This window comes from Mustela putorius, unplaced genomic scaffold, assembly GCF_011764305.1.
Source record: "Mustela putorius furo isolate JIRA1106 unplaced genomic scaffold, ASM1176430v1.1 tig00003869_pilon_pilon_pilon, whole genome shotgun sequence".
NCBI classification, from domain to species: Eukaryota; Metazoa; Chordata; class Mammalia; order Carnivora; family Mustelidae; genus Mustela; species Mustela putorius.
This window is the reverse complement of record NW_025422021.1, coordinates 20,800,582-20,827,214: the sequence shown is the minus strand read 5'-3', so window position 1 is coordinate 20,827,214 and position 26,633 is coordinate 20,800,582. Positions and strand designations below refer to the sequence as shown.

Sequence of the window (26,633 nt, the reverse complement as noted above, 5' to 3'; positions counted from 1 at the left end):
ATGACCTGAGCCGAAGGCAGCGGCTTAACCCACTGAGCCACCCAGGTGCCCCTGATACAGCAAAGTTATCATAAGGTCATGTTTATATCCAAAATGTAAACTGTTTTTTTTTCTCTCTTTTTGGTGATATGAAACTATAGATTGTATCTTTAAATTTCAGAAAGCTCAGGGCGCCTGGGTGGCTTAGTGGGTTAAAGCCTCTGCCTTCAGCTCAGGTCATGATCCCAGGGTCCTGGGATTGAGCCCTGCATCGGGCTCTCTGCTCAGCAGGGAGCCTGCTTCCTCCTCTCTCTCTCCCTGCCTCTCTGCCTACTTGTGATCTCTGTCTGTCAAATAAATAAATAAAATATGTAAAAAAAAATTTCAGAAAGCTCAAGCTAAAAAAATGTTTACTTCAGTGGCTTCCCAACACCAGACTATGATGAAAGCAGATCTGTGAAAATGTGACATAATGGTCTGACATCAAGGGCCCAGGCTCCTGCTCTGGTGTTGCTCTGCACTGCTAGGATGTTAATTAACCTCCTCTATGTGATCTGAGATAGCTCTCTACAAACTCCAATTAGTAGGCAGGCAAGAAAGAAAATGGGAGGGCATAATGTGGGAGGAATCTCCCTCACTTTTTGGACTACTCTCTCTTAAGGTCAAGATTCTGGTGGGTACTAACGCAAGTGAGGGGAGATTCTCCTTCTAGGACACTGCCTGGCTAGCCTTGTTCCTGACATTGGCTGCATCAGTGTCTCTTTTATTTAGTTTTTTTGGGGGGTAGATTTTCTAATCTCTTTACATGTAAGAACTCTTATTTACATAGAACATGGTTTTTGCATCAGTGTTTGGAAACTTTACAAGCTTCTCCGAAGTTTTTACCTTTTCATGTGTTAAGCTGAGAGTTCTATAAAAATGGCATGATACTATTCAGTTTATTATTAGAACAATTGCTTTGAAAATAGTGCTTTCCAGTGGCCTTCTCAGTTCTTTGTATCAAGCTTCTTGCAGCATTTCTGGAAAATCACTCTCTTGAATCTCTTTCGTGGGCTTGCATAGCAAAGATATAATATATATGTCTCCCGACTTCCTCATCTTACATTTTATGTGTTGACAGTTCTAAATCCACTTTTGGCCCTTTGTACTTTTTTAAAATACATTTTTCCTTCAACTCTGATCTTTTGATTTCAACTTACTATAGGATATTTCTTACTACTAGCTTGAATTCAAAATATCTAAACTAAAATGTTAATATTTTCTCCATAAACCAGTACTTTTTCTATTTCTATAAACACCTAGTCATACTGCAGAGTAAACCCAGACACTTGGGTTTCAGTTCTGTAACCATGTATACTTACTCAGAACTTAAATTTCTTCCTCAAAAAATGAATATGAAATGGTCCCTACCTCACAAGGTCACGTATTACGTAAAATAAGTACCTAGCTCATGAGTTAACAAGTATTAGCTGATGCCGCCATCATCACCATTACCAGTGTTAATCATCATTACCTCTCATAACACTCTTGTTCTTGCATAAAATTTATACCCCATCTGTCATAGCTCCTGCAATTGCTTGTTCACTTATCTCCTATTAGACGCAAGTTCTATGAGGACAACTCTTTTATACCTTATCTTTGGTGTATCCCCCAGAGCATCAAAGACTACTTAGACTACTTTATGGAATCAATAAATTAATGAATTTTTCAAAGGAACATGCCTAACTGGTCTTTTACATCTTCTGGTCCTACTTGCTGCATCTTGAAATCTGACTTGAGATGAATCTTCTTCATACCTTCCTTGGTTCACATCAGAAACCATTTATAATGTTGTCGCCTACCACCAATGTAATTTCCTAAGTTTATATTCAACCATGGCACCAAAGAAAACTTCTTGATCTGTATTCTGTCCTCCTCACAGCCTTAGTCTATTCCTTCCACTCTCTGTTTACTTGAGGCCACCTCCTCATGTCATCCCCCATTAGAAAGACGTACTCTAACCTATCTGTACAAAAGCACAGTACAATCCCACCTCCTTCTGGAAACAGGTCACAGGAATCATTTCCTCTTCTGAGTTTCATTAGCTCTCCTCAGCCTACTCATTTGGAGCCTATTACTGTACAATGATAAGAGCCACCTTTCTTGAATATGAATTTTCTCTTCTCAAATTAAGTCTAAGGTAGCTTGAGGTGGGGCCATGGTGTTCTTACGTCCCATTACATCTAATATCATGCTCCACACACAAAAGGCACTCTGTGGATCTGTTGCCTGACTGCATACAATGCCAAATTTATTTTTTAAATATGCAGATTTTCCAGCATTGGACTGACCTTGACAGCAGCACAGTCTCTGATATCATAATCCTGCTGAAACTCATTTTCCATAAGAATAGTAGACACCTTAAAAAACAAGAGAGGCTTGAGACCATAAGACTGATGTACAAATATTTGCAATTTAGATGTAATTTAGGCAGCTCTAATAACTCAAACACATTCACATGCTACAGAAGGAAAACTTTTTCATCTTTTCTTCAGTATCAGGATGCTAAATTATGAGATGACTTAGAAAATATCATACTGTCATCAGTTTCCAAACAAAGGAAGCTACAGTTTCAGAAGTGGAGGTTAATAGTGTATTAAGTTTGCAGCTGGAATCACAGAGAATAAGGAGCTTGCAAAAGAACTTTTTTTTTTTTTTGCATGGACTGAAATGCTAGTTATTCAATTAACTAATTTCAGATTTGCTCCTATTTGAAAATAAAAGCCAAGAAATTTTACATTTGGAAAGAATATATGATGAATTGACACAATGGTAATATGAAGGAAATATTTAATAAATTTGAGACTAATGTGCTCCTCTAAGTGTTACCTAAAACCTCTCTTTAGGATAATATAAACATTTGAAATAGTACTTAAGGTCTTCTTGAGGTTTCCCCAAACAAATTATTTCTCCCAATAAAGATACATCCTTTTTTATGTAACTTTTATATTTTTAGATAATAAAAGTAAAAACTTCTCATTGTGACAAAAGGAAATAAAAAACAGCACAAAGAAAAACACACTTTACCATCCAAAGATGCCACTATATCTATATAGCCATATTTTTCTATTTGTAGGCCTACAGAGAAACTATCTATATGGTTATTTTTTAATTTTAAAAAATATTTATTTATTTATACATGTATGGTTATTTTTTAAAATAAAAGTAAGGCTAGTATTCTTTTCCCTCACTGCATATATGTGAATGTATTTTCATTTCAATAAAGATAGTTCTTCATAATTTTAATGGTTATATGGTTCTATATATATATAAATATATAAAATATAAATAAATATAAATATAAATAAATATATTTTTATAACCATTTTATATATATATATTATGGTTATAAAGGTGCAGATGTATGGAAACAAATAATCCCTACAAGAAAGTTTAAACTTACTGGTGTATGATCACTCCACTCCCAGGATCCTTGTAAATCTGGGCTTCTTTTATTCAAACCTATCCACAGCCAACGCTGGTCACTATGTAAAAAGGAAGTATTAAAAAACAATTTGAGCACAGATTTGGCAAACATATATAGCATTCACATGTCTAAAATGCTTAAGACATATAACTGTTTTGGAAAGATATCAAATGATACAAAATTTGTATAAATTTTAAACGTTAAAAAATTCAGAGAAAGAAGGTCATTGTGGATGGCAGGAAGTCAGGAAACATTTTCTGAGGCTAGCAGGACAATAGACAGTCATCAAAGGATGGCTAGTATTTCTTTTAGAGTCATAATCCAATTGTTTAACACATGCCAATTTTCAGTTTGACTGAGAAGAGGGACAGACATTCCAAGGAAGGATACATAAAATAACATAGAAGCAGAGACATATATTGTTAATATCTCTTTTCCTCAATTAAACTCATTCTTTAGCTAGGAAGATACTGATAATATAAATAGAAGTGATATAAGCATAAAAACATTTTTTTCACCTCTAACTCCACTTGAAAATATTCTCTAAAATGTTACGCTTTTAAAAAAATTTTATTTATTTATTTGAGAGACAGAGAGAGTGTAAGAGTGGAGAGGTCAGAGGGAGAGCAGACTCCCTGCCAAGCAGGGAGCCCGAGGTGGGACTCGATCCTGGCACTCCAGGATCATGACCTGAGCCAAAGGCAGTTGCTTAACCAACTGAGCCATCCAGGTGCCCCACACTTTTTAGTATTTAAAAAAAAATTATTATTATGCTTAATTAGCCAGCATATAGTAAATGATTATTTTTTGATGTAGTGCTCAATGATTACTTTTTAGGCTTTTTAAGTGGACTTTTAAGGAGACAATTTTTAAGTAGACTGTTATCCATGTAAATTGTTTTTTGGTGATGTTGATTACGTTCCAAATAATTTAACCTTCTAATTGCATGTAGTATGTCTGATCAGTACATATGAGTATATATTACATATGCATAAATAGACACATATATAAGTGTTACATGCCTATAAATATAGCGCATATTAGAGAAGGGGTAAGTTCCAAACCTAAAATTAATCCTTACTCTCGAGCTCAATAGAATGTATGGAATATATGGAATGTATAACTGAAAAATATGAGTCTGCATTTCAAAAAATTTGCTAGCGAGTCAAGGTTAGAGTAAACTTGATTTTTTTTTTTTAAGATTTTATTTATTTACTTGTGAGAGAGAGAAAGCACAAGCAGTGGGGAGCACGAAGGCAGGTAGAGTGATAAGCAGACTCCTTGCTGAGCAGAGAGCCCAATGCAGGACTCAATCCCAGGACCCTAGGATCATGACCTGAGCTGAAGGCAGATGTGCAATTGACGGAGCCACCCAGGCATCCTGAGAAAACTGAATTTTAAAGTAATTTCTCATGTTTTAATAAAATAATTGATTTCTTTTACCTCTTTCCCCTATTCAACATTCCCTTACACTTAAATATAAATAAATACTTTTCATCTTTTCAGTCTTAAGCTTTTCAACTTATTGCAATGGAATGAGGGCAATCCCCTTTCAGTCTTTATTGTTATACTGTTTTCTTTCAGACAAAGATGACCAATTTGCAGATTTCAGATAATCCAGTGGTCAATTAAGTCCAGTCTGAATTTAGCAGCTATAAGAGGAATTTGCAATTTGTGTCTTCAACTATTCAGAGCTTTCTAACAGGCCTCCAAATTTATCATACTTCCCAACTGCTGAATTTCTAAACCACAGGGTCTAGATAATTGCCATATACAGTATAATTAAAGTCAGATAGGTAAAGTAAAGAGGAGGTTAATTTTGCTTTCTCATTCCTTTAAGATGTGAATTTTTTTCTTTCAAATCTGTGCACATAATGTATTAGAGCCTGGGGAATTTGCGCACATTTTGTGTTTCCCTAAAGTAAGCCTTAGTTAGCCTATCTTCTTTCTAAAATCAACAGTACAACCATGAAGATAGTCAAAGGTCATTTGTCACCTGCATTTACTGAATAGTCAGTTCCCACAGAAAGCCTCTTTAGAGATCTGTCTCTAATCTTTTTACCCAGTCCTCTCTTAGCTCCATCTCTGCTCACTTCGAAACCTCTGCTTTCAAGCTCAGTTCTGCCTCCTTGGTGGCATCTCAAAAATAGTTTCCTAGAAAACACAATTTGCCGCATTGTCTACAATTTTTTAATCTTTACTACCTTCTGAGATTGAACTTCATTTTAATGCAGACATTTATAGTTTTTAGCTCCTAATTCAAGAGATTCATTAGTATGTTATAAATACAGAAAATAGAAGGTACTTGTGTTTTTTTTCTGTGTGTGGCAAGAGGTGGAATATATTTCCTCAATTCTAATTTATTTCTGATTTATCTATAGGCAGATAAAGAGAAGAAATTGAAAATCACATGAATCATTGCACACCTCTAATGTGGATTTTAAAAATTTGAGGGAAAAGATGGATCATAATTGGAGAATTAAATCAAATGGAAAATTTCTCTCTTTATAAATTTTTCTCCTACAAGCACTAAGTGTATGAATTTAGGGTATTAGGTTAAGAAGACACTGCAGGAAAGGTTAATATGTGTATCTGTGTTAAAATTCCTGCTCTTAGTCAAATTTCCTGCTGCAACTGGTTTCTAAGGAAAACAGTATCTCAGCTATAAACTCCAATAAATACTATTTGATGAGGGCATTTAGTCTGCAAAGCCTTAGATTTATATCTAAATCCATTCATGCCACATCACAGGAGGTAGTACACACAGCAGCAACAGCATTGCAAACAAGGCTTTCTCCTTTAATCCTAAAACTATTTTTGTTCCACAATGGCTTTCCCTGGTGGGCTGCCATTGAGAGTTACAAGGATCTTAGAGCCATAATGACTTGGTACACCATGAATCCTTTTCACTGAAATACAAATAGAGACATGGAAATTAGATTGCAAGATATAAGCAGTAATCTGACTTAACTCCTTGGCATGCAATACACAATTTGGGCAATGGACATCTGAGAAGGTCAATTCCTGCAATAAAAAGGTAAGGACTTCAAGGAGTAAGCTTTAGAATAATTTTCTGATATAAATGAGTTTATCTCCTACCTTCCCTTCAAGCCAGGGTTACAATATTGGTTTTAGAATACATTGTCTTTCTAAGTATAGCATGGGCAAATGATCTCTTTATTAATGGAGCACCTAGTAAGCAGACAACAGTCTGCTTAATAACCCAGCATATATCAGCTGGTAGGTTAAGAGTACAAATAAAAAATAAAAAATGGTGCCTATGAATGAAAGGATTATGGTGATTTGGGTTTTTTTGCACCCTTTTGTCTTCAAAATTAAGTATATATTACTTTTGTGATCAGAAAAAAAATGAAACATTGTACATTCTTTGGAAAATAAGCTATATGCATAGGAAGAAAATGGAAAGGATTTACATTAAATGCTAATTATTTTTATAACAGAACTATGATTTGAGGTGATTTTTATTTTTTTTCATTGTCACTTTTATATTCCCCAAATCTTACATAATGAACTTGTATTAATTTCTTAATTGAAAGGAAAATCAGCAAGTGTGATCAGAAACAAAGAAACAAATCAAGAAAATTCCTTCATTACCTCACACTCATTTTATTTTGTAGTATAATATATATTACACTTATATGTATATAAAAGCTCTTAGTGATCATTTATATCACATATGATATTCCATTTTCCATCAATTGATTCCCACAAATACCTACAACCTCATCGCTTAGTACTTATCCATGGCTCCCTGTTCCAGTTAAAGATTTCTAACCTCTTGCTTGGTATTAGCCAAAATCCATTTTGTTTATGTCAGTATTTTACTTAAAAATACTTTGGCCTAGACAGTTGGATGCTGTGTGTGTCAAGCTTGAGATCTAGGGGCCAGTAAGGTGCTTTGCTCAAAATTCTCACTTCAGGGAGGATCAGGAGGGTATCAGAGTATGTTCCAGAGGCAGCTACCACAAGGATGTCTATTATCTAAAGCCACACCTGAGGTTTTGGTTATTGCAGAGAGAATATCAGAAATAGGTACATATCAGCAAAAGTGGAAGCTTGTTAATCAGCCTGATGTTAGAAATGGGCTCTCAATAGTGTAACTGAAATTATTTAAGATATGGGGAATAGCTAAAATATTTAGGGACACTCACACCCATATGAAAGGTTACTACTTTCTGGTGAGGCTGGTAGCCAGTACCATTAGAAATGGATCTGGGGCTTGATCTCTAAATAGTGCCATGTCTAGTCATTGGGTCAGGTGACAGGAACTGCCTGATGCCAACTGTAATGGGAACAGAATCCTGCCTCAGGAATATTGTCAAATAAACCTAAAATGAACCTTCCTTGCAAAATGGTGGTTGGAACACTTAGGATAGACTGCTGGGATGTGGGAAGCTTATGAAACAGATTGTATGAAATAAGTATTGCGTCTGCTTCAATGAATGCTTAATAAATGTTTGTATATGTGGAAAGATTTGATCTGAATTTTCTATTCATTATAATCTACTCTCAAGGTTGTGGGGAGTAGCTAAGAAACACTAGCCTCAAAAGGAAATTAAGAGTTTGGGTATCTAAATTAGCTCAGGTTAGTGTGCAATGAAATCTTGTATAATAATTTCTAGGGCTAGAAATGAAGTCCAGAATGTCTGCACTTCTATGACAGATGCTTAATAAATGAGTATTTATGGAACACATATACTATATTTTGGATCAAGTTTCCAGCACATTGTAGTGAGACTTCCCTTTTTTTAATGAGAAAAACACAATAATAGGTATATGAATGTAAATCTGGAAAATGTGGAAAAATGTTCAAACATTTCAAAAATCACTCAAAAATCTTATCTTCCAGAGGTAACAATGATTATATTTCTTTGATGGATTTTTATAATCTACTTTTAAATGTAAATAGCATATTTTTTATTCTTCCATAATTTGCTTTTCCTCCCACTTAATATATTGTAAATATTTGCATGTTATAATTAAAAAAGTCTTAATGCACAGGTATAAATTCCAAACAAAGATCAATAACAGTGATGATAATAGGAATCTTTACCTTTTTTCTGACTTTTACAGAAATGCATTTAATGTTTACTAATTAAATGTAATATGGCTATTGGTTGAACTATCCTTCTATTCTTTTTTGGGTAAGATTTTATTTATTTATTTATTTATTTGAGAGAGAGAGCGAGCGAGCGAGAGAGCACACAAGCAGGGATTGGGGCAGAGGGAGAAGCAGCTCCCTGCTGAGCAAGAAACCTGATCGTGACCAGGGATCAAGGACCCTAGGATCATGGCCTGAGCTGAAGGCAGACACTTAATCAACTGAGCCACGCAGGTGCCCCTAACCAATCTATTCTTACTTTACCAATAATTTGTACGTTAATTATGTTAACTTTAAGATATATTTACATGGTAAACCAGGAATGAATAGTGAATTTTGCCAGATGTATTTTTAGCACCCAGTAAGATGCTCATATGATATTTGACCTGATATACAGGGTTCCTAGCACTAACCCAACCTTGTATCCTTGGAAGAAATCCTACATGGTCAAGGTATGTTATTTTGATGTACTATAATGAAGTGGGTGAAGAAAGTGGGCTCTAATGGGTTCAAATATTGGATCCTTATTATTTATATAACTATGGGCAAATTGTTTTACTTCTCTGTATCTGTTTTCTCATTTAGACAAAATAGGCATTGTATAAAGTACCTACCTCATAGGTTGTTGTAAGGATTAAATGAGCTAATAGAAAACGTTTAGGACATTATGTGGCACTGTACCAGTGTTTGTTATTCTATCACTTATCAGTATTTACTTTTTCAAGTCTAGTCTTGAAGTTGGTCTGTAATTCCTTGTGCTCTTGTTGATAGGCTTTGATATCAGAATTAAGCTAGTTTGCGAAATAAACCAGATGTATATATCAGTTTCTATATAATGGAATACAAGCTCTTGCTTGTACTACTGAAATACAAGGTAATGATTTCTTCTTTAAAATGTGAAGAAATTCACATATACAACCATATATTATACTTCCTATCTCTTTCTTGGAAGAATCCTTGTCAATTTTTTCCATTTCTTTCATGGTTATTAAATTACTTGGTTGTTATTTACCACATCAATTGTATAGTAATTTGTATCTCTCTAGAAATTATTCATTTTAACAACTTCATCTGTAACAGCATAGAATTTTGCATAGTATTCTTACCAATTAAAAAATTTCTCCATGAAACGGTGTTATAATCCCTTATTAAGTCTTCATTTTTAAGTATCTTTATATAAAATTTTTTAGGTTCTTTCTTATGGTTTTCTTGTATTTATGTTGAAATTTATTTTTACTATTAGGTGAATGCTTTTTAAAATTATTTTTGTTTAATAATTAAAGCTCTTAGAGCTATTAATGTACATCCAACTATAGCCTTGGCTATATCCCATGAATTTCAGGATAAGTGTTGTTATTATCATCTATACAGTTTTGATTTATTTGCCAAAAAAGCTACTTAAAAACATTGAATTTAAAAGTGGATAGGATTTGACTTCACTTCTTATGTACCCATATAATTTCACCACTTTGGAATTTTAGATTTTCTTTTTAGCCTAATAGGTCAATTATTTTAAGTGACAACAGGCAAAGAGCCTAAAGAGAAAATATATATAGACTTTGTAATATATGAACAAAGAGGATATTGTTAAATCATTCTTAATTATACTATTTGTATATTATTTCCTTTTGTCTTTCTCACTGGTTGATGAATCAGACAAGTGTTAAAGTCTCTCATTATTGTTATTTATTGAAAGATTTCACTAATATAATTAATATTTTTGTTTTGTATATTTTGATGCCAATATTTTTAAAAGTGTAATGGTTCTTGACTATTATAATGTCATTGTAGATTGTATCTTTATTCAATATGAAAGAGATATCATTTCCCCATCTGGTACATTTTACTTCACTTGTATTTTATCTAATATTAATACTGTGACTCCAGTTTTGTTCACATTTGTACAATATTTTTGCTCATTCTTTTAATTTTCCCATTTTAGTTACTGTATTAAGTTGTGATTATTAACTTAAATGTTCTTTAGATTAAAACGGAACAAGAATATAATATAAGTAAAGTGGGTCAAGGAGTAAGAAATTAGAGACCACCACAAATTGTAGAGTGATGCCCTATTTTGGTGGGCCACTGGCTACTCGGGACTAACTAATTATTACTACAATATGAAAATGTATCCTGTTGTTTTAATTTTTAAAGAAGTGTTAAAAATGTGGATTTTTATCAAAATTTCTCAACTTTGAGACGCTTTGTAGCTTCTTCCTTCTAGGAAAAGAACATCAGCATACTCTTTGGGCTGAATAGGTACTTACTGGCAAGATTTGTTTGAGTTATCTTTCAGCATATAGTTGTATTTCATTACTGAAGAAATTCACAGACTTAGACGTATACATAGCTGATAATAGATAAATTTGGTTTTCTGCCATCTTGCTTTATATTGATTTCATGCTTTGCTATATCCTTCATAATTTACTACATAAACTTTTTTTTCACCCATTACATATTCAGTAGATAAACACGCTCTGTTTTAAAAATGCATATAATCTGTGTTTCTAACTATGACTTCTTGGTAAATGAGGAATTTATTATACTTTCATTATTTACAACCATTTTATCTCTTTATATCCCAGTTTTTGTTTATAAACAGAGTTAAAAATCTGGTCTAATTAAAATATTCTAATGTTTCTCTTTCAGGATTTAGGATAATTCCTATTTTTATTACTATGTATACATGTTGCATTATTTAGACTGGGGGTGTTTTACATTATATGTTCTTCCTCCCAATTCTTTTAAAATAAATTACCTATTCGTGTGCTCTTGATTTTTAATTCATCTCTCAGCTGGAATGTGTCTTTGAATTTTTTTCAAGAAGGAAGCTATAGGGTTATATCAATTATAATCTTCACAAACAAAAAGCAATGTAATTGAGAACTATAATTAATATATTGCAAACATTTTCCACCTCAAAACTCTGTTTTTTAAAAAGATTTTATCCATTTATTTGATAGAAAGAGAGTGTGCACAAGCAGGAGTAGTGGGAGAAGGAGAAGCCAGCTCCTCAAGCTGGATGTAGGGCTCCATCCCAGGACCCTGGGATCATGACCTCAGCTGAAGGCAGATGCTTAACTGACTGAGCCACCTAGGTGCCCCAACCTCAAAACTCTTTAAATGTCAGTTTTTAAATGCCTTCTTAGACAACTATCATATGATCTCCCTGATACGAGGAAGGGGAGATACAACATGGAGGGTTTGGTGGGTAGGAGAAGAATAAATGAAACAAGATGGGATTGGGAGGGAGAAAAGCCATAAGAGACTCTTAATCTCACAAAACAAACTGAGGATTGGAGGAGGGGGTAAAGGGGAGGGTGGTTGGGTTATGGACATTGGGGAGGGTATGTGCTATGGTGAGTGCTGTGAAGTGTGTAAACCTGGCGATTCACAGATCTGTACCTCTGGGGCTAATAATACATTATTTGCTAATAAAAAATTTAAAAAATTAAATGCCTTCTTACATTTAATATCCTAAAGAAGAAGACTACCTGGGTTTTGTGTTTTGTTACCTGTTTCGTTTATTTAATTTTTTTGCTGTTTTTCTTTCAGGCTTTTGTTTGAATCAAAATGGTAAGGAAAGTATTCACTAGAATATGTCTAAATGGTAATTTGTTTTCCGTAATTTTGCCTGGTCTACCCTGAATCCTTGATTTACAGATTTGGGTCTTCTTATCGGTTCATAAAAATGAGGGAAGAAAAAAAAATAAATTTGTGAAGTTGAAGGCCATCATACTCATGTATTCTCCCAAAGCTTCAGGGAAATTTTCTCCTATGATAGCATCACCTCATCCATATTCCTCCACATTGTCCCTATGGACATCAGGAAAATCATCCAGGAATCCTCCCATCAAAACATCAAAATCACAAGGGCTTACTGATTCTGTCTCTGTAGCATCTCTATCACCTCTCTCCCTACCCATCTCAAAGTACTTTTCCACAAAAGGGCTGTAATATCCTTCTAATTACTTGCCCCACATCTACTTACTATTTCTCTCTTTCTCCCTCTCTCTCTTTATATATACACACATATAAATACACTTTATTGTTTTGCTTATCGACTAAAGGTCAAACTCCTTCCCTAACAAAGGATGTGCCAACTTCATATCCTTATCTCATTTTCTAGCTAATGGTAGGACTCGTTTCTCCCTGACCATGTCTATACACTCTGGTCTCACTCGGTACCTTAGCTAATGTTCTGTTTCCTCTGGCTCCTTCTCCTGGTCTTATCTTTCAAAATACTACCTTACCTTCTCAGAACCATCCTTTCCAACATTTTTCCCAATTATACCTCCCCAAAGCATTTCATCCATCTTTAGAAATCCCATGGTCCCTACTTATCTTTGTTCTAGATTTTCACCATACTCTTCTTATCCCCATTGTTGGACTTTATCATGCTAGATAAAGGATGGGGATTCTATCTCCCACACTATAAAACACTTCTTATAATGTTTTACACACACACAAAAAACTGCTTAGCACTGAATGACCCTTTTACAAAATAAAACATGTCAATTCTGAATACCTGGAGGACATCAAATTTAGCATAGAAGATCTCATTCTAAAAGTATTACCTGAACCGGTCCATTAAAAAGTGAAGAAATTCCTTTATTTCATCCATATGAGTGAAGCTAGGAAGGTGTCCTCCAAGAGCTTGGCAGAATCTCTCAGCTTCTTCCCAGTTCCTTTTTCTTACAACTCTTTCTATATGAAACAGCTTAACAAGACACAATGTGAATCTTTTTTCTGGCATAATCATAAAGTATTCATAATTTCGAAGTTTATTTTGGTCAAATGTGTAGGTTTTTAAAGTGGGTTTATTTTAATTCAAATATAATTAACATACAGTGTTATATTAGTTTCAGGTGTACAATAGAGTGAGTCAACGATTCAATCCATTACTCAGTGCTCACCGTAAGTGTACTTGTGAATCCCCATCACCTATTTCACCCATCCCTCCATCCACTTCCCCTCAGTTTGTTCTCTACAGTTAAGAGTCTGTTTTCGGTTTTTCTTTTTTATTCCTTTGCTCATTTATATTGTTTCTTAAATTCAAATGTGTAGGTCTCTGAAAGGGATTCTTACAGGTATAATAACAGGAAAATGTTTTTATTTTTACCTGTAATTAAAACAGGTGAAAAAAAACATATACCGTGATGCAAACAGGACCCGCTGAAAGTGTCAACTGAAGGCCAGCACAGGTGCCAGCTACTGCTGTCAGTAGAGTGAATGAGCGACCAGGATGGGGAACCGCTCCAACAAGACACCTGCAATTCTCCTGCATTCCTAGGACCATCCGGTAAAGTTATGAAGGATACACATTTATACTTTGGGAGTAGACTTCTGCAGAGAAATGTGCTAAGAACATAATTATGGACATACTACACTAAGACCTGTGCAAGTACAGACCTATTTTCTGATGAAGATGAATCAAAGGGTAATATTGACAGAGAGTGGCAAAACAAAACTTGCCACTTCAGACTCTTTGGTTTGTGATGACTAAATTTTTTCAAAAAAAAAAAAAAGAAGAGATTATACAATGGTAGATTGAATTACTGATCCTAATTCTTCAGTTCCCTGTGATATAACTGTACATTCTTGCTATGGCCTCCTGGCGGGTGACGTACACTCCTCTATACCTTGATTTGGGGCCTGGCTATGTGACTTTGCTGTGATCAATGGCATATTAGAGGAGGTACAGTGAACAGAGGCCTAAAATGTGCTTATATGCTTAGGCTTGCCTCTCAGGCTCCAGCAGTTGACCATGAGAAGAACAAGCCCCTGATAGCTACTGTCCCCTCAGCCCGAAACTTAGTCAAAAGGCAGCACACCCCAACACACAGCCTGGAGCCCAGCAGAGCTGACCCTCAGTTGAAAGCAGAGCTTACCATTTAAGCCTAAACTAAAACAGTCAATCCTTATTTGGCCCAGAGATCTGTGAACATGAGACGAAATGTTTGTTGTTACAGCCAGTGAATTTTGGGGGATGGTATGTAATGGTTTCTTTGTGGGAACAGCTGACTGATGCAGGCCTGGAAAATTTTTTTTTTTTTTAAATGTAAGAAGTGATAGAATTCTTCATTAGACAACAAGGATTAGAGGGATATGAGAATCATAAGCAAAGTATCAGCATGGCATGTAGCTTACTTAACTTCTCAGAACAAAAGAACAGTAAGAATGAGCCAGTTCTGGCTCTGGCATTGTTCTTTAGGGTAGGACATGAGTTCATGTGAGGATTAGCTGTCTCATGACAAAGGTTCAATGGCATTCCCAAACACGCTGGTAGGTTACATATGTGCCTACAGAGAAGCATAATTTCTACAAGCATATGGACTAGGATAGTAGAAAGATAACCTCATTAAAGAACTGAATTAGAATGTTACTTTACCTTATAACAAGAAAGACTTGAAGGGAAACTATGCCAGCCTTCAGGACAGGGGTCTTCAGGCTTGGGAGCTACTTCTTCAGGCTGAATGGGCCCACTTATTTTCTTGCAAACTGAAAGTGCTCTGAAGTTTCTGCAGTCTTTCACCTCCCACTTTCCAAGAGACTTTCCAGTAGCCATAGCCACACACCCGCCTTGAGAAGCTGGGGTTGAAACATAACATTTGAAAATTAAAGTCCAAATATTTTCTAGTGTCCTTACCCTTTATCTGGGCCAAGGTCTGGAGAAAGAATATAAAAGACAACAGAAGAAAGAAATGTGTGGTTCATAATAATGATGACGACAATGATGACCATGATGGTAATAAAGAGAAGTGTTTATAACTTGCCAGGTACTATTCTAACAGGATCGAGTTAATCAGTCCTTACAACAGACCTCCAGAGTATCATACTAAGGTGCAGTGAGGATTAGTGACTTGTCCAAGGTCACATGTTAGTAAGTAGTTGATCAAAACTGGAACTCAGTTGGTCTGTATCTGCAGCTGTAGCCTAAACCACTAAGCTGCTCAGCATAGCCTAAGGGATTCATATTACCTTAACAATTTTAAACAGTTTTTAAGGAACTTAGTAACCCTCAAAATGAAACTCTTTCACATACAGATCAAAAGGAAAATGCGGTACAATAAAGAGAAGGAGGTGTATAGTAACACACATTTGTTTTCTACTTATTTTTTGGCTGCCAGAATTTTATTTATTCACAACATTAAGAGATAGCTTATATTATCAGATCCATTTTTCAGATGAAGAATAAGTGACTTGCTACCAGTGCCATGTTCTCTTTTATATTCTACCACACTGCCTGAAATGGGCAAGAGACAAGAACATAGGTTGGAAAGTAATAAGGACAACTTCTGTTCCACCAAACAGACATGGTCTCATGTCTCATACATGGACAGCAATTGGACCAAAGGACTGGGAGAAAAATGCTACGTTGCCCTGGTGAGGTATCTTATTTTCCCGCTGTTCTGCCCCCTACCCATGCCTTGTCCATGATGGACCATGCTGGCCGAAGCTGGGAGTAATTATGGTAAAGAGAGCTCAGTGATGGTGTTTCTGACTATAGGACTGAGAGAATAGTCATTGTGGCTACTTTCTGAGCTCCTCTCCAACCACTGAGGCTTTTCTATGAAGAAGATGACATTGACTCTAAGATATCTCAATGTCTATAAAAGAAATCCCATGTTTTGTATATTAGAACATTATAAACATTATAATCATATATATATTTATAACATACATATAATTATAATCATATATAATTATAATTAATACATAATTTAAGGCAAGATTTAACTAGGATTATCACCTGTATCCTCCATCTTCCACAAGTAAAAAGATGACTTTGTTATCAATACCATTCACATTTATAGAAAGCCAAAATCCTTTACAAAGCACTGGACTGAAATCAGGGCATCTGGATTTTAGCGATTCAATAACCAGGTAACATTTGTTACCTTTCTGAGACTCGGTCTTTCAACTCTAAAATCAAAAGGGACCTCTGAAGTCTTTTTTGGTCCAAAATGTTCTAATTTGATGGCTAATTATGTTCAATGCTTTGAGCTGGTTGAAGAAAGATGAACTAACCTTCAGAATAAACCAAACCTACAATACCTACAATATTACCTCCTTAATTTTCACCCATTTGGAATAATAGAAATAAACACATTCAATTTTGAAAAGGTTAAGAAGCAGAGAGATGAAAACGTAAGGCACTTCAAGATGAAGCTTCTAGATTCTGTTTGAGACTTAGATGGAAAAGATAAAAAAAAAAAAAAAACCTTCACATTGATGGTTCTAGCTTTGTGCCATTAGAGGGTGGTTTCTGAGAACTGAGTCTTTTAGCTCCTTTTTGGGGATTATTACCAAGGACTTCATAAGGAAGACATAGTCACTGCTTCCATTTATGGTTCCATAGACAGACTCTTATCCTGAAGATGATCATTTCCCTCACATTTCAAAGCTAAGTGAAGACCATATCTGGGAGGTATACTGCATTTCACAAATCATCATATTCCACTACTTACCTGGCTCAAGAAAATTCCAGTTGGAAAAGGTGACAGCTTGCTTTACTCCCCCAACACCTGTCCAGCTATACTCTCCATGTGAATCTATATCTCTCAGGCCAGTCCAGAAGTATTTTCCTGGAGATTTAGTATACTTTTTAATCATGTCATTCAGGAACTCTTGCTCAAATCTACAAAACAAGAGTTAAATTAGCAGGTGCTTTTATGGTGAATGAATTACTATGTATATTAAATATGCAACTTTTTCTTAGGAGACTTATTTAGTAAAGCTAACCCAGAGTTAAAAGCTCACAAGGTACATGTTTACTGATGGTCGTACCTGCTAGTTATAGTCAGATTGCAGTTGGTTCCAAAAGGGACTTCATCCTTATAAATCTTGTAACAGGTTTCTCCATGTCTTTTCCAGCCCTAAATCCAAGGAGATGTATCACACTGTTCAGACTTAATGTCCCCCCCAACATGCAAGATTCTACTACACTGATAACAGCTCACATTTAGAGAAGTCAAAGGACATGGCCTGTACATTCATACACATGATGAAGGTGGGTTACAACTTCATAGATAACTCCAACAGGATTGTGAGCCTGTGTCAGACAGGAGTGTCTTATTTCTCCTTACCTCCAGGACCTATCTGCTCATAAGACTATAATGTTGTTGGTTGAACTATTTTTGGAGAGGGAAAAGATAAATGGGGGAAGTAAAGACATCAGCATTAAGGATTATAATCACATAGATTTTTATAGAAATCATGAATAGGTAACTCTTTTTCCTATAATGTTTTTTCTTCTGTAAGAATGCTAATATGTAATGATTGACTGCTCTCTGATTTGCTCTAATGTAAATGAACAGAAGGTAGTCATTACTTCTGTTTCCCAAGTCTGAATTGTTTCAGTCTTACCTATCATCCTTAATGAAGAAGGTGTAATACTGCTTAGAAAAATTTACGCAGGGACTTTACATACCTCATCTGGAGGACACATCTTGTCAGATGTCGTATCATTCATTTGTTCTCCCTTTTTCTTACATACATATTTAAGTTTCTCTTCACACGACTGGACTTTCCACTGACCTAGCTTTTTAAAAATAGAAAAAAAAATTTTCCACAGAGAAATTATTTGCCATATATTTAGAGTTGAACTCTGACTTATTTTAAATCAAGATAGCTTCTTCTCACAATACTGTGAGCAAGGGGCACGGGGAGGAGGAAGAGGAGAAAAGAGAAAATAAATGACTACATCTGGGAATACACTCCTAGAAAATACTACCCAACATGCCTGCAAGGTTGTGGCTCACTGTCTGTTATTTTAGCACCACCTCAAGATCATAGTGGAGATGAATTCCATTTTCTTATAAGAGTAACAATAAAACCATTAAAGGACATTAAGTCCAGGAGTTGAAGAAAGAACTCAGCCTACACACAGTTGACAGTGTTCAAGCCTTCTTCCACATGACAGGGCCAAAGTCTGCCCATTGATGAAAAACTTTTGGATATGTCAACCAACCATGCTATTTCAATCTCCTCATATATAACATAATCATGATAGTTAGAACAGCTACTCTCTAAGAATCCCAGAATCAAAAGTTCTTTCCACTCTACTTCAGCTTAGACTTCAAAGTTCTCTCTTTCAAATATGCTACTTAATATTAATTTTGCTTAAGTCACTCTGCTTTCTTCAAATTGAATTTCAACAAGTCAATTGTGATAAGGATCAATTTTGAACACTGGAATGCTATCTAGGTATGTTATCAGTGTAGTCTTATCTATGGAATCTCATTTCTATCTTTGACCTCTACCAAAAACATCTTAAAAATCCTTTAAATAGAGCACCAAATGTGACAGCCCTCTAAATTCATCTTTGACACCTTTCTAGATATCTCTTTACCTTTGAAACACTACTAAATATGCATAACATTTGCTACTTCCACTTAAGTCTCTCTAAAAGTCTGGGGGGGACACAAGCCCCCTAAATAATTAGGAGTCCCTAGGAAAATGATACAAACAAAATATAAGGGTAAACATGTCTTTTCTCTCAACATACAGTCTATTTGGACCATTAACTAAAGCATGTTCAATAAATAGCTAAGCATTCCACATAAGAAAGATGTTCTCTGAAAAACATTAGACCTAATTTTAAATTAATTATTAATTAATTAATTTTAAAAGATTTTATTTTTTTAAGTAATTTCTATATCCAATGTGGGGCTCAAACTCACAACCCAGAGATCAAGAGTCACATGCTCCATTGACTAAGCCACCTAGGCACCCCTAGATCTAATTTTTAAATAAAAGCATTTTTTTACTTCTTAAAGTAAGATTAATATGAAAATCTGAACATGAATTCAGAAGATGGGATTTTCCCCTTAAGCTGTGGCTACATGTTAAATATATTGTTGGTCCAGAGAGAAAGCAGCTTATCAGAACCAATCTGGCACAAGAATTGAGTACTAATAGGATTTCCTTCATGTGTTTCAGACTAGAGCAGATACTCTCATACAGGAAGTGCACTGCTTATTTAGTTGTTTTATTTGCTTCCTTTTTTCTAGTAGCTTCCAGAAAGACATTCTACCGGGCTCATACGTTTTATTTTCTTTCCAGGCTTAAACAAATATCCCAACCAAAGTCATTTTAACATCATTTGGTATATAGTAAGAATATAAATAAGCCATATAAAGTTTCCTACCTTTCCTAAATAGGAAACACAGTTGGGAGTCTTATTGTAGGGAACATTTGGCTCATTCTTACTCCAATACGTTAGAGTAACTTCAGTACCATCAGACCACTGAAATAAACTTGGAACATTTTTGTTCTTAAGACCTATCCATATTTCCTCTTCGGCATCTAAAAGAAAAATATTTTATTTATTTGGTTTTACTCAATTACATATGTAATTCAATATGTACATTGTCACTGATTTTTGCATTCTGATAATGGGGTTTTAGGAGCCTCAATGGTATTTGTAATGAATCTATGAAAATACTGATAATTTAGGCAGGCCAGGAGTCAAGGGCTTTTCAGGGCACTTATGCAGTCAAGAGTACATAATGGAACAGCCAAGTTGTGATCTGCAGGTTAGGTGTTCCTGATACCTGATTTAGATAAACTTTGCTTTATGGGGTATACAGGTTTCCTCTTGCCCAAAAGCTCTTTCTGTCACTTCACTTTTATGAAAGATATATGTACCTATTTTCCCTAAATGAACAAAATCTGAAGTGGAGTTTTGCTTTTATGAAATGGTGTTTGCTTCTTTGTTTTATGCCATTTTGGTTTATCAAAGATTTCACAAGAGCAGTCTATCTTTGGACAACCGGGGAAAACTGCAATGGAATTCTACAAATACAATCCTAGATACTCCAGTTAGAATAGGATGGATGTCCACCCTTGCCCCGGGATGATGCTGCTGCCTTCCCAGGGGAAACAATACCACGCCAACACAGAATAGGTGTCTATTGTTAGCTAGTACTATTAGTGAATCCTAGGAGGCGGATATGATACTCGCATCTAGTGTATTTTTGTTCTTCAGTCTTTAGCTTTTAAATAAATACAAAGTGAAATAATCATCACAAGCATCTGTAGCAACTTAAATAGGTTTTAGCTTATGAGATGAGGAAAATTATTCAATCACTGGCTATACTGTCAAATTGACAGCTACTAGCTATGTGTGGCTATTTGTAAATTAATTAAAATTAAATAAAAATAAAAGTCAGTTCCTCAGTTACATTTCATGTCCTCACAAGCCCCAAATGGCTGGTGGCTGCAGTACTGGACAGTGCAGATTATAGAACATTTCCATCATCACAGAAAATTCCATTGGACAGTGCAAATCTGTAAGGATCAAACTGTAAGCTTTCATTCCTACCAAGAATCTAAAAATAGGGGCACTTTAGAACGTTTCAAACCTCTCAAATAGGATATTTTAAAAACTTACCCCCATTATGGAGTTTTGTGACAACCACCTCCACATCTGCTAAAGAATGAATGCTGATGAGATCGCCGTTCAAGGCTTTGCATTTTGTATGTGCCTTATCCCAGGAATCACTTTCATTTACCAGCAGATAGCAAAACCCATTATTTGACAGCCAGCCTGCATCACAGTGTGTGTCTGAATATGTCCAAACATCTGCAGGAAAAACAGCTATTTATATTCCAGTAAAGATACATCTATTTTGAATCAATAACATTGCAAATTCTTCCTTCTTAAATCATGAGATTTTGGAAAGCTGGGGAATGGGATGTCAAATAGCACAGGGACATGAATTTATATGGTGCTTCATTCTACATCATTAGATTGACTGCAGGGATACAGGTAGTTATATGACTGTAATGTGATACAAACATGCTACATGATTAGGCTCCAACTATTTGAGAAGGGGCTGCCTTTAGTCCTAATAGACAGGAGGATGGTGTCGGGTAAGCCACTTGTTAACAAATCTCTTCCTTGGTTTGGGACCTGTTAGGTTCCCTTCCAGTCTCTGACTTTGAGAGGTTATGAAGTCCAGCCTTGTTTCATGTATGGTCAGATCAGCAAGGAGATGTGGTTTCATGCCTACTGTTGCACATGGGGCAGAGATTTAAAGAGTAAGTAGAACATTTATAAACTCTATAAAAAAGAGAAGACAGCGATGGAGGGAAAGAGCACAGGACCTCTCTGGACCTCTCCTTTCCTTCCCACTACTAGATCTACATCCTCAGGCAATTAGTGATTCTTTGTTTTCACCACATTAAAACTCACTCAAATGATGGTCAAGAAAGACTGGAGAAAAAGACAGGTATAATACCATAGAAAATACTTATGTCCTTCTTAATAGAATTAGAAATTAAGTCAATTACTCAGACTTCATGGATTCTGGACTGTTTGGAATACCTGATGTATAAAATACAGCATCTTAAAAATGTGAACAGTTTGTTCTTCACTTAAAGATAAAATTCAGGTCTGATTAGCTTCTCACACTTGCAAGGTGACTCAGTTTCACATTTCTGAAATAGCACTTGCTATTATTATTATTATTATTTTATTTTATAATTATGATAAAGGAACAGAGGAAAAAAACACCCATAACTGAACTTAGGACATTTTCCTATTCTAGTTTTTGTCTCTATGAATACATATTTTTACAAGATTAAAATGATAAGTAGGCATATCATTTTGTTCTGCTCTTGTATCTGCCTGCCAGCACAGTTATTTTAATAAATGCATATTATTCAATCATGTGGAAACATTATATTTACTTAATAATTGCTACTACAGCATATTTATTTGATCTATCATCAATCACCCAGGTTTATTTTCATCTGTGCTATCTTTTCTATTATGCTTTTTGTTGTGTGGACTAAATTTGGTTTGAATCAACTTGGCAGATGAGTGTTCATTTTCCCCTATTATTTTAATAAAACATCTCCTGACAATCCTCATTCTATATATTTATTTTTTAGTCTTAAAAAAATAGCTTTATGCTACCATGTGGATAAGAAATTTTATTCCCTTCCCCCAACATTCTTTTTTTTCTTTTTGAAGATTTTATTTATTTATTTGACAGAGATCACAAGTAGTTACAGAGGCAGGCAGAGAAAGAGGAGGAAGCAGGCTCCCTGCCGAGCAGAGAGCCCGATTCGGGGCTCGAGCCCAGGACCCTGGGATCATGACCTGAGCCAAAGGCAGAGGCTTTAACCCACACTAAGCCACCCAGGCACCCCCCCCAAAATTCTTTAAACAAGACATTTTAAGCCCCCCTTTTCCCCTTCCAGTTTTGAGTACCAGTTTTTCTTATTCAGGAGGATTTAATCAAATACCAGGTATGTGGTGAGGCTTGTGCCAGACAGAGCACTCCTCTTATCCTTTCAAAAGCTTCTGAAGTTTCCTTATACCTCAGAAACTTCAACTGTTCGGTGTTTCTCTTATCCCTGAAATCCCTTGGGGTAAAAAAACCTTCCTTGTACGTGTTTTTGTCCTTCTGCACCTTCCCTTTTCTACCTGATTTATCAACACAACAACCTAAAGGAGCAGCCTGGCAAAGAAGGACAGAACGGAGATGGGCATCATTGAGAAGGAGCTAGAAACCCTAGAAGAGTTCCCCCATCCATCGTTTTTTACTTCTCAGATGCAGGTCATACATAAGAGCTGAGTATGCATCAGCATCTCCAGGAAGGCTCCTTATTAACACAGGTTGTTGGGGCCCACAGAGTTTTTGATTCAGTAAATCTGAGGTGGGTTCTAAGAATGTGTTTTGAACAGGTGCAGGTGATACTGATACTCTTGGTCTAGCAACCACACTCTGAGCACCATTGCTCTAAAGAAAAAAGAGCCATCTGTGGATAGAAATGTATTTCTTACCTAGAATACCTCTGCCTTCTTATGGGGCTTTACCAAACCAAAGCTTTAGGCATATAGAGTTAATAATATCCAGCTACAAGTCTAAATGAAGTAGTTTTTGGCACTGGCATTGGAAAGGTAGAATTAGATATCTGAAATGGATTTACTCAACTTCACAAAACTGTAATTTTAAGGCCAGCTTGCACAAGGAAGTGAAAAAGATACCTGTTATCTCCACTGTGTTATTTAATGGTTTCTTGCAGACATACGGCAATTGAGCTTCACAGGAAAAACTCTGCCATAGACCAGACATGGCATCCATCCTTGCACAGCTTGATCCGCCTATCATCATAGGTGCGCTAGGCATATCTTAAATGGGAGAATTTTCAAAGAGTTTGAAGGAGAAGGTTAGGCCCAGAGTGGTGGTTAGAAAAAATAACTTGTATTCCTAATTTTCTGCATTTATTGGAACTCATAAAATAGTTAAACTTTCTACTAAATTGAGATGTATAAGCCTCAATGGACACCCATGTGTTTAAATATGTCTTCCTTTTAAAATACAGGATATAGGGCAAAATACTATGATACGGTATAGTTAATTGAAAAAACAAAACCAAAAATCAAAAACAAACATCTGCTCCCAATCAACTTTCATATCATATTCTGTGGACAATAGCTCCTAATCTGTTATTCTATATAATAAATATACTATATTATGGTTCTATAATGCCCTTAAGACCTTGAATTAAAGGTTAAATCATCTTTAAAGATTTTATTCACTGAGATAATAGAGAATTTATTCACTAATAATGAAATTTCATTAAACTGAAATGACCTCTTGGTATTTTATTGCACTTAGCCCATTTTTCTTATATGTGTACAGGATATTTTGTACTGAAGCTAGTGTTAACTCTTAGGTTCTACCTTTGTCAGAAGCCTAAGATTTTATTTTTTTTAAAAGGTATCTAAACTTCTTTTGGGGAGAAAACTCTTTTGGCTAAGTAGGATTTTGTTTGTTTTATTCATTATAAAATTTTCCTTAAGGTATTTATTTGTGTAATAAAATACAACCATTATGTTGTTAACTTGAGCACTACTGTGGGAAACCCCAAGAGTTTTAAAATGAGAGCATACTTCTGAATGGAGTTAAGCTGCAGATAAAACAACATGGGTTAGTCATAGACATGTCAAGTCACCAATAGGACACAGAAAAGCTTCTAGGCCATATGATGGGGCTTATTCTGCTATTACTTAAAAATGTAGGGTTGCCGTAAGGGTTAGAGACAAATGCTCAGTTATCTGTGATATGGTTCAACTTGGCTATAATGGTATCATAATAAAGAAGGAATTAGGGAAAAAAATTCTTTTGAGAAATAACCACAATAACAGTTGCCAAGATTTGAAATTTTTATAAGCTGTCAGAGAGTGGGATGATTTTGTTTATTTACTTTTTTGAAGTTTTGCTCTGGGCATAGTAGGTAGAAGAGAGAGCAGTTACCTGGGTCCCAGTTGAGAAAGTTTAATGGCTTATGGTCTGACCATTCCCAGCCTCTAGCAGAGTATAGTTGATTTAAGCCAATCCAGAAAATTCTTGGAATGCCTTCTTTTTCTGTAAGAATAACATAATTTTAACAAGCGACAAAATTACCTAAGTTATTATCTAAGTCAGACTTAAGTTTCTACTAATACCAAAAATATTTAAAGGCCTTGATGGTAAGGCAGGAGTCCTTGTAGGAGGCTGTCTCTCCAACAAAGGTTAACTAAAGGCTGGTAAGTTAATTCATTTCTGCTTTCTTACTAGCTTGTCCCTTTCTTCTAAGGCAAGAACAGAATCTTCTCAGAATAGCTGTTTCACTATTTTCAACCTTTTTTACTGATACAGATGAAAACAGTTTCCATTATATATCTAGATTTGAAGAACTGATTGTATTCCAGACTGACAGTTTAAATTCATTAAGCACATATTATTTAACTGGTACTAGGGCAAAAAAAAAAAAAAAAAAAAAAAAGACAAAGTCCCTGCCCCCATGATTATTTCAATTTAGTGAACAAAACAGATGTGAATCCCCTAAACAGTAAAGTGTTACCCATACTGCTTCAGAAATATGTACAGGAGCTGTTTGGTAGGCAATGGAATATATAGCTTTAGAGTCCAAAGGAGATCTTTAGGATGGAGTCACAGAACAAGACACACACACACACAAACACTACAGGGGAGATGTGTCATTCAAATTCATTATTTGGCAACCAGAAGCCATCAGCAAAAAAAGTGAGAGAAAGATAGAGAAGCAGAGATAATTTAAATAGGTTAGTTGTGGATAAATGACACTCAGTATACATACGCCCACAAGCAATGGATGCAATTATGCTTGCATGGGCCCATGTATTGGTAAACTGGATGAAAAGATTATAAGGATTTTCATACCAGTATCAAGAAAGTCAACAAAATTATACAAGAGCCTGGTTAAGTCTTCATCAACAACGTGATAAGAGAACTTGAAGATTCTGAGGGCCAGGTAGAACAGATAGAATAACTGATGAAATGGTCTACAGAAGACAAGGACGTTGCTGACAAATAGGAAGAGCTAACAGGCTGGAATCTATCTCTCCCTAAATATAAAATATATTTATAATTATTATAAATTTATAATTATTATAAATTTATAATTATTATATTATAATTTATAATAATAAATTATAATTTATATTATAATTTATTATAATATATTTATTATAAATTATAATTATTATAATTATAAATTATAATTTATAATTATAATATTTATAAAATATTAATATTTAAGATAACCTTTATATAAATTATAAAATATAATTTATAGGATTTTCAAATAATTAGATTTATATTAATATGTTTTATATAATTTATGTGTACACTATTTACATAAAAATTCTTAAAATAAGGATATGTTTTCTATATGTAATTCATACAAATATATCTAATATATATCATTTTGTTCCTTTATATATATCAGATATATCTATGTGATTTGCATATAGAAAACCATATCCATACTCTAAGGACTTTTTGAGGTTAATTTTGACTACATAAATGCCTGAGCAGGTGACTCCACTAGAACTGACACCCAAGGAGTGGAAAAGCCCCTCTGTGTAGAGCAGAAATAGAATCAGCAAAGATGGAAGGGGCCAAGAACAATACCCAGAGACCAATGTTAAAGGGATGGGCAGGAGACTGGAAAAGGGTGGTAGGGACAGGCCCAATTACCACTTCACTGAGGAACAGATGTGAATGTAGGAATGAAAGATAC

General features: G+C 35.1%; 1 protein-coding gene across 2 annotated transcripts in view; it reads right to left on the bottom strand.

The window, feature by feature from the left end:
• LOC101690049 (CD302 antigen) overlaps positions 1 to 26,633 on the bottom strand; it is a 132,267-nt gene that overhangs the window by 84,582 nt on the left and 21,052 nt on the right. For both annotated transcript variants that reach the window (XM_045066604.1, XM_045066602.1), the window contains exons 5-15: positions 24,845 to 24,955; positions 23,572 to 23,715; positions 20,965 to 21,156; positions 19,720 to 19,877; positions 18,001 to 18,111; positions 17,358 to 17,446; positions 17,039 to 17,208; positions 14,959 to 15,158; positions 13,145 to 13,287; positions 3,422 to 3,503; positions 2,310 to 2,378 (exon numbers count right to left, since the gene is read on the bottom strand). In XM_045066604.1, the coding sequence (XP_044922539.1) occupies positions 2,310 to 2,378; positions 3,422 to 3,503; positions 13,145 to 13,287; positions 14,959 to 15,158; positions 17,039 to 17,208; positions 17,358 to 17,446; positions 18,001 to 18,111; positions 19,720 to 19,877; positions 20,965 to 21,156; positions 23,572 to 23,715; positions 24,845 to 24,955 (1,469 nt within the window). The remainder of the gene's footprint in view (positions 1 to 2,309; positions 2,379 to 3,421; positions 3,504 to 13,144; positions 13,288 to 14,958; positions 15,159 to 17,038; positions 17,209 to 17,357; positions 17,447 to 18,000; positions 18,112 to 19,719; positions 19,878 to 20,964; positions 21,157 to 23,571; positions 23,716 to 24,844; positions 24,956 to 26,633) is intronic.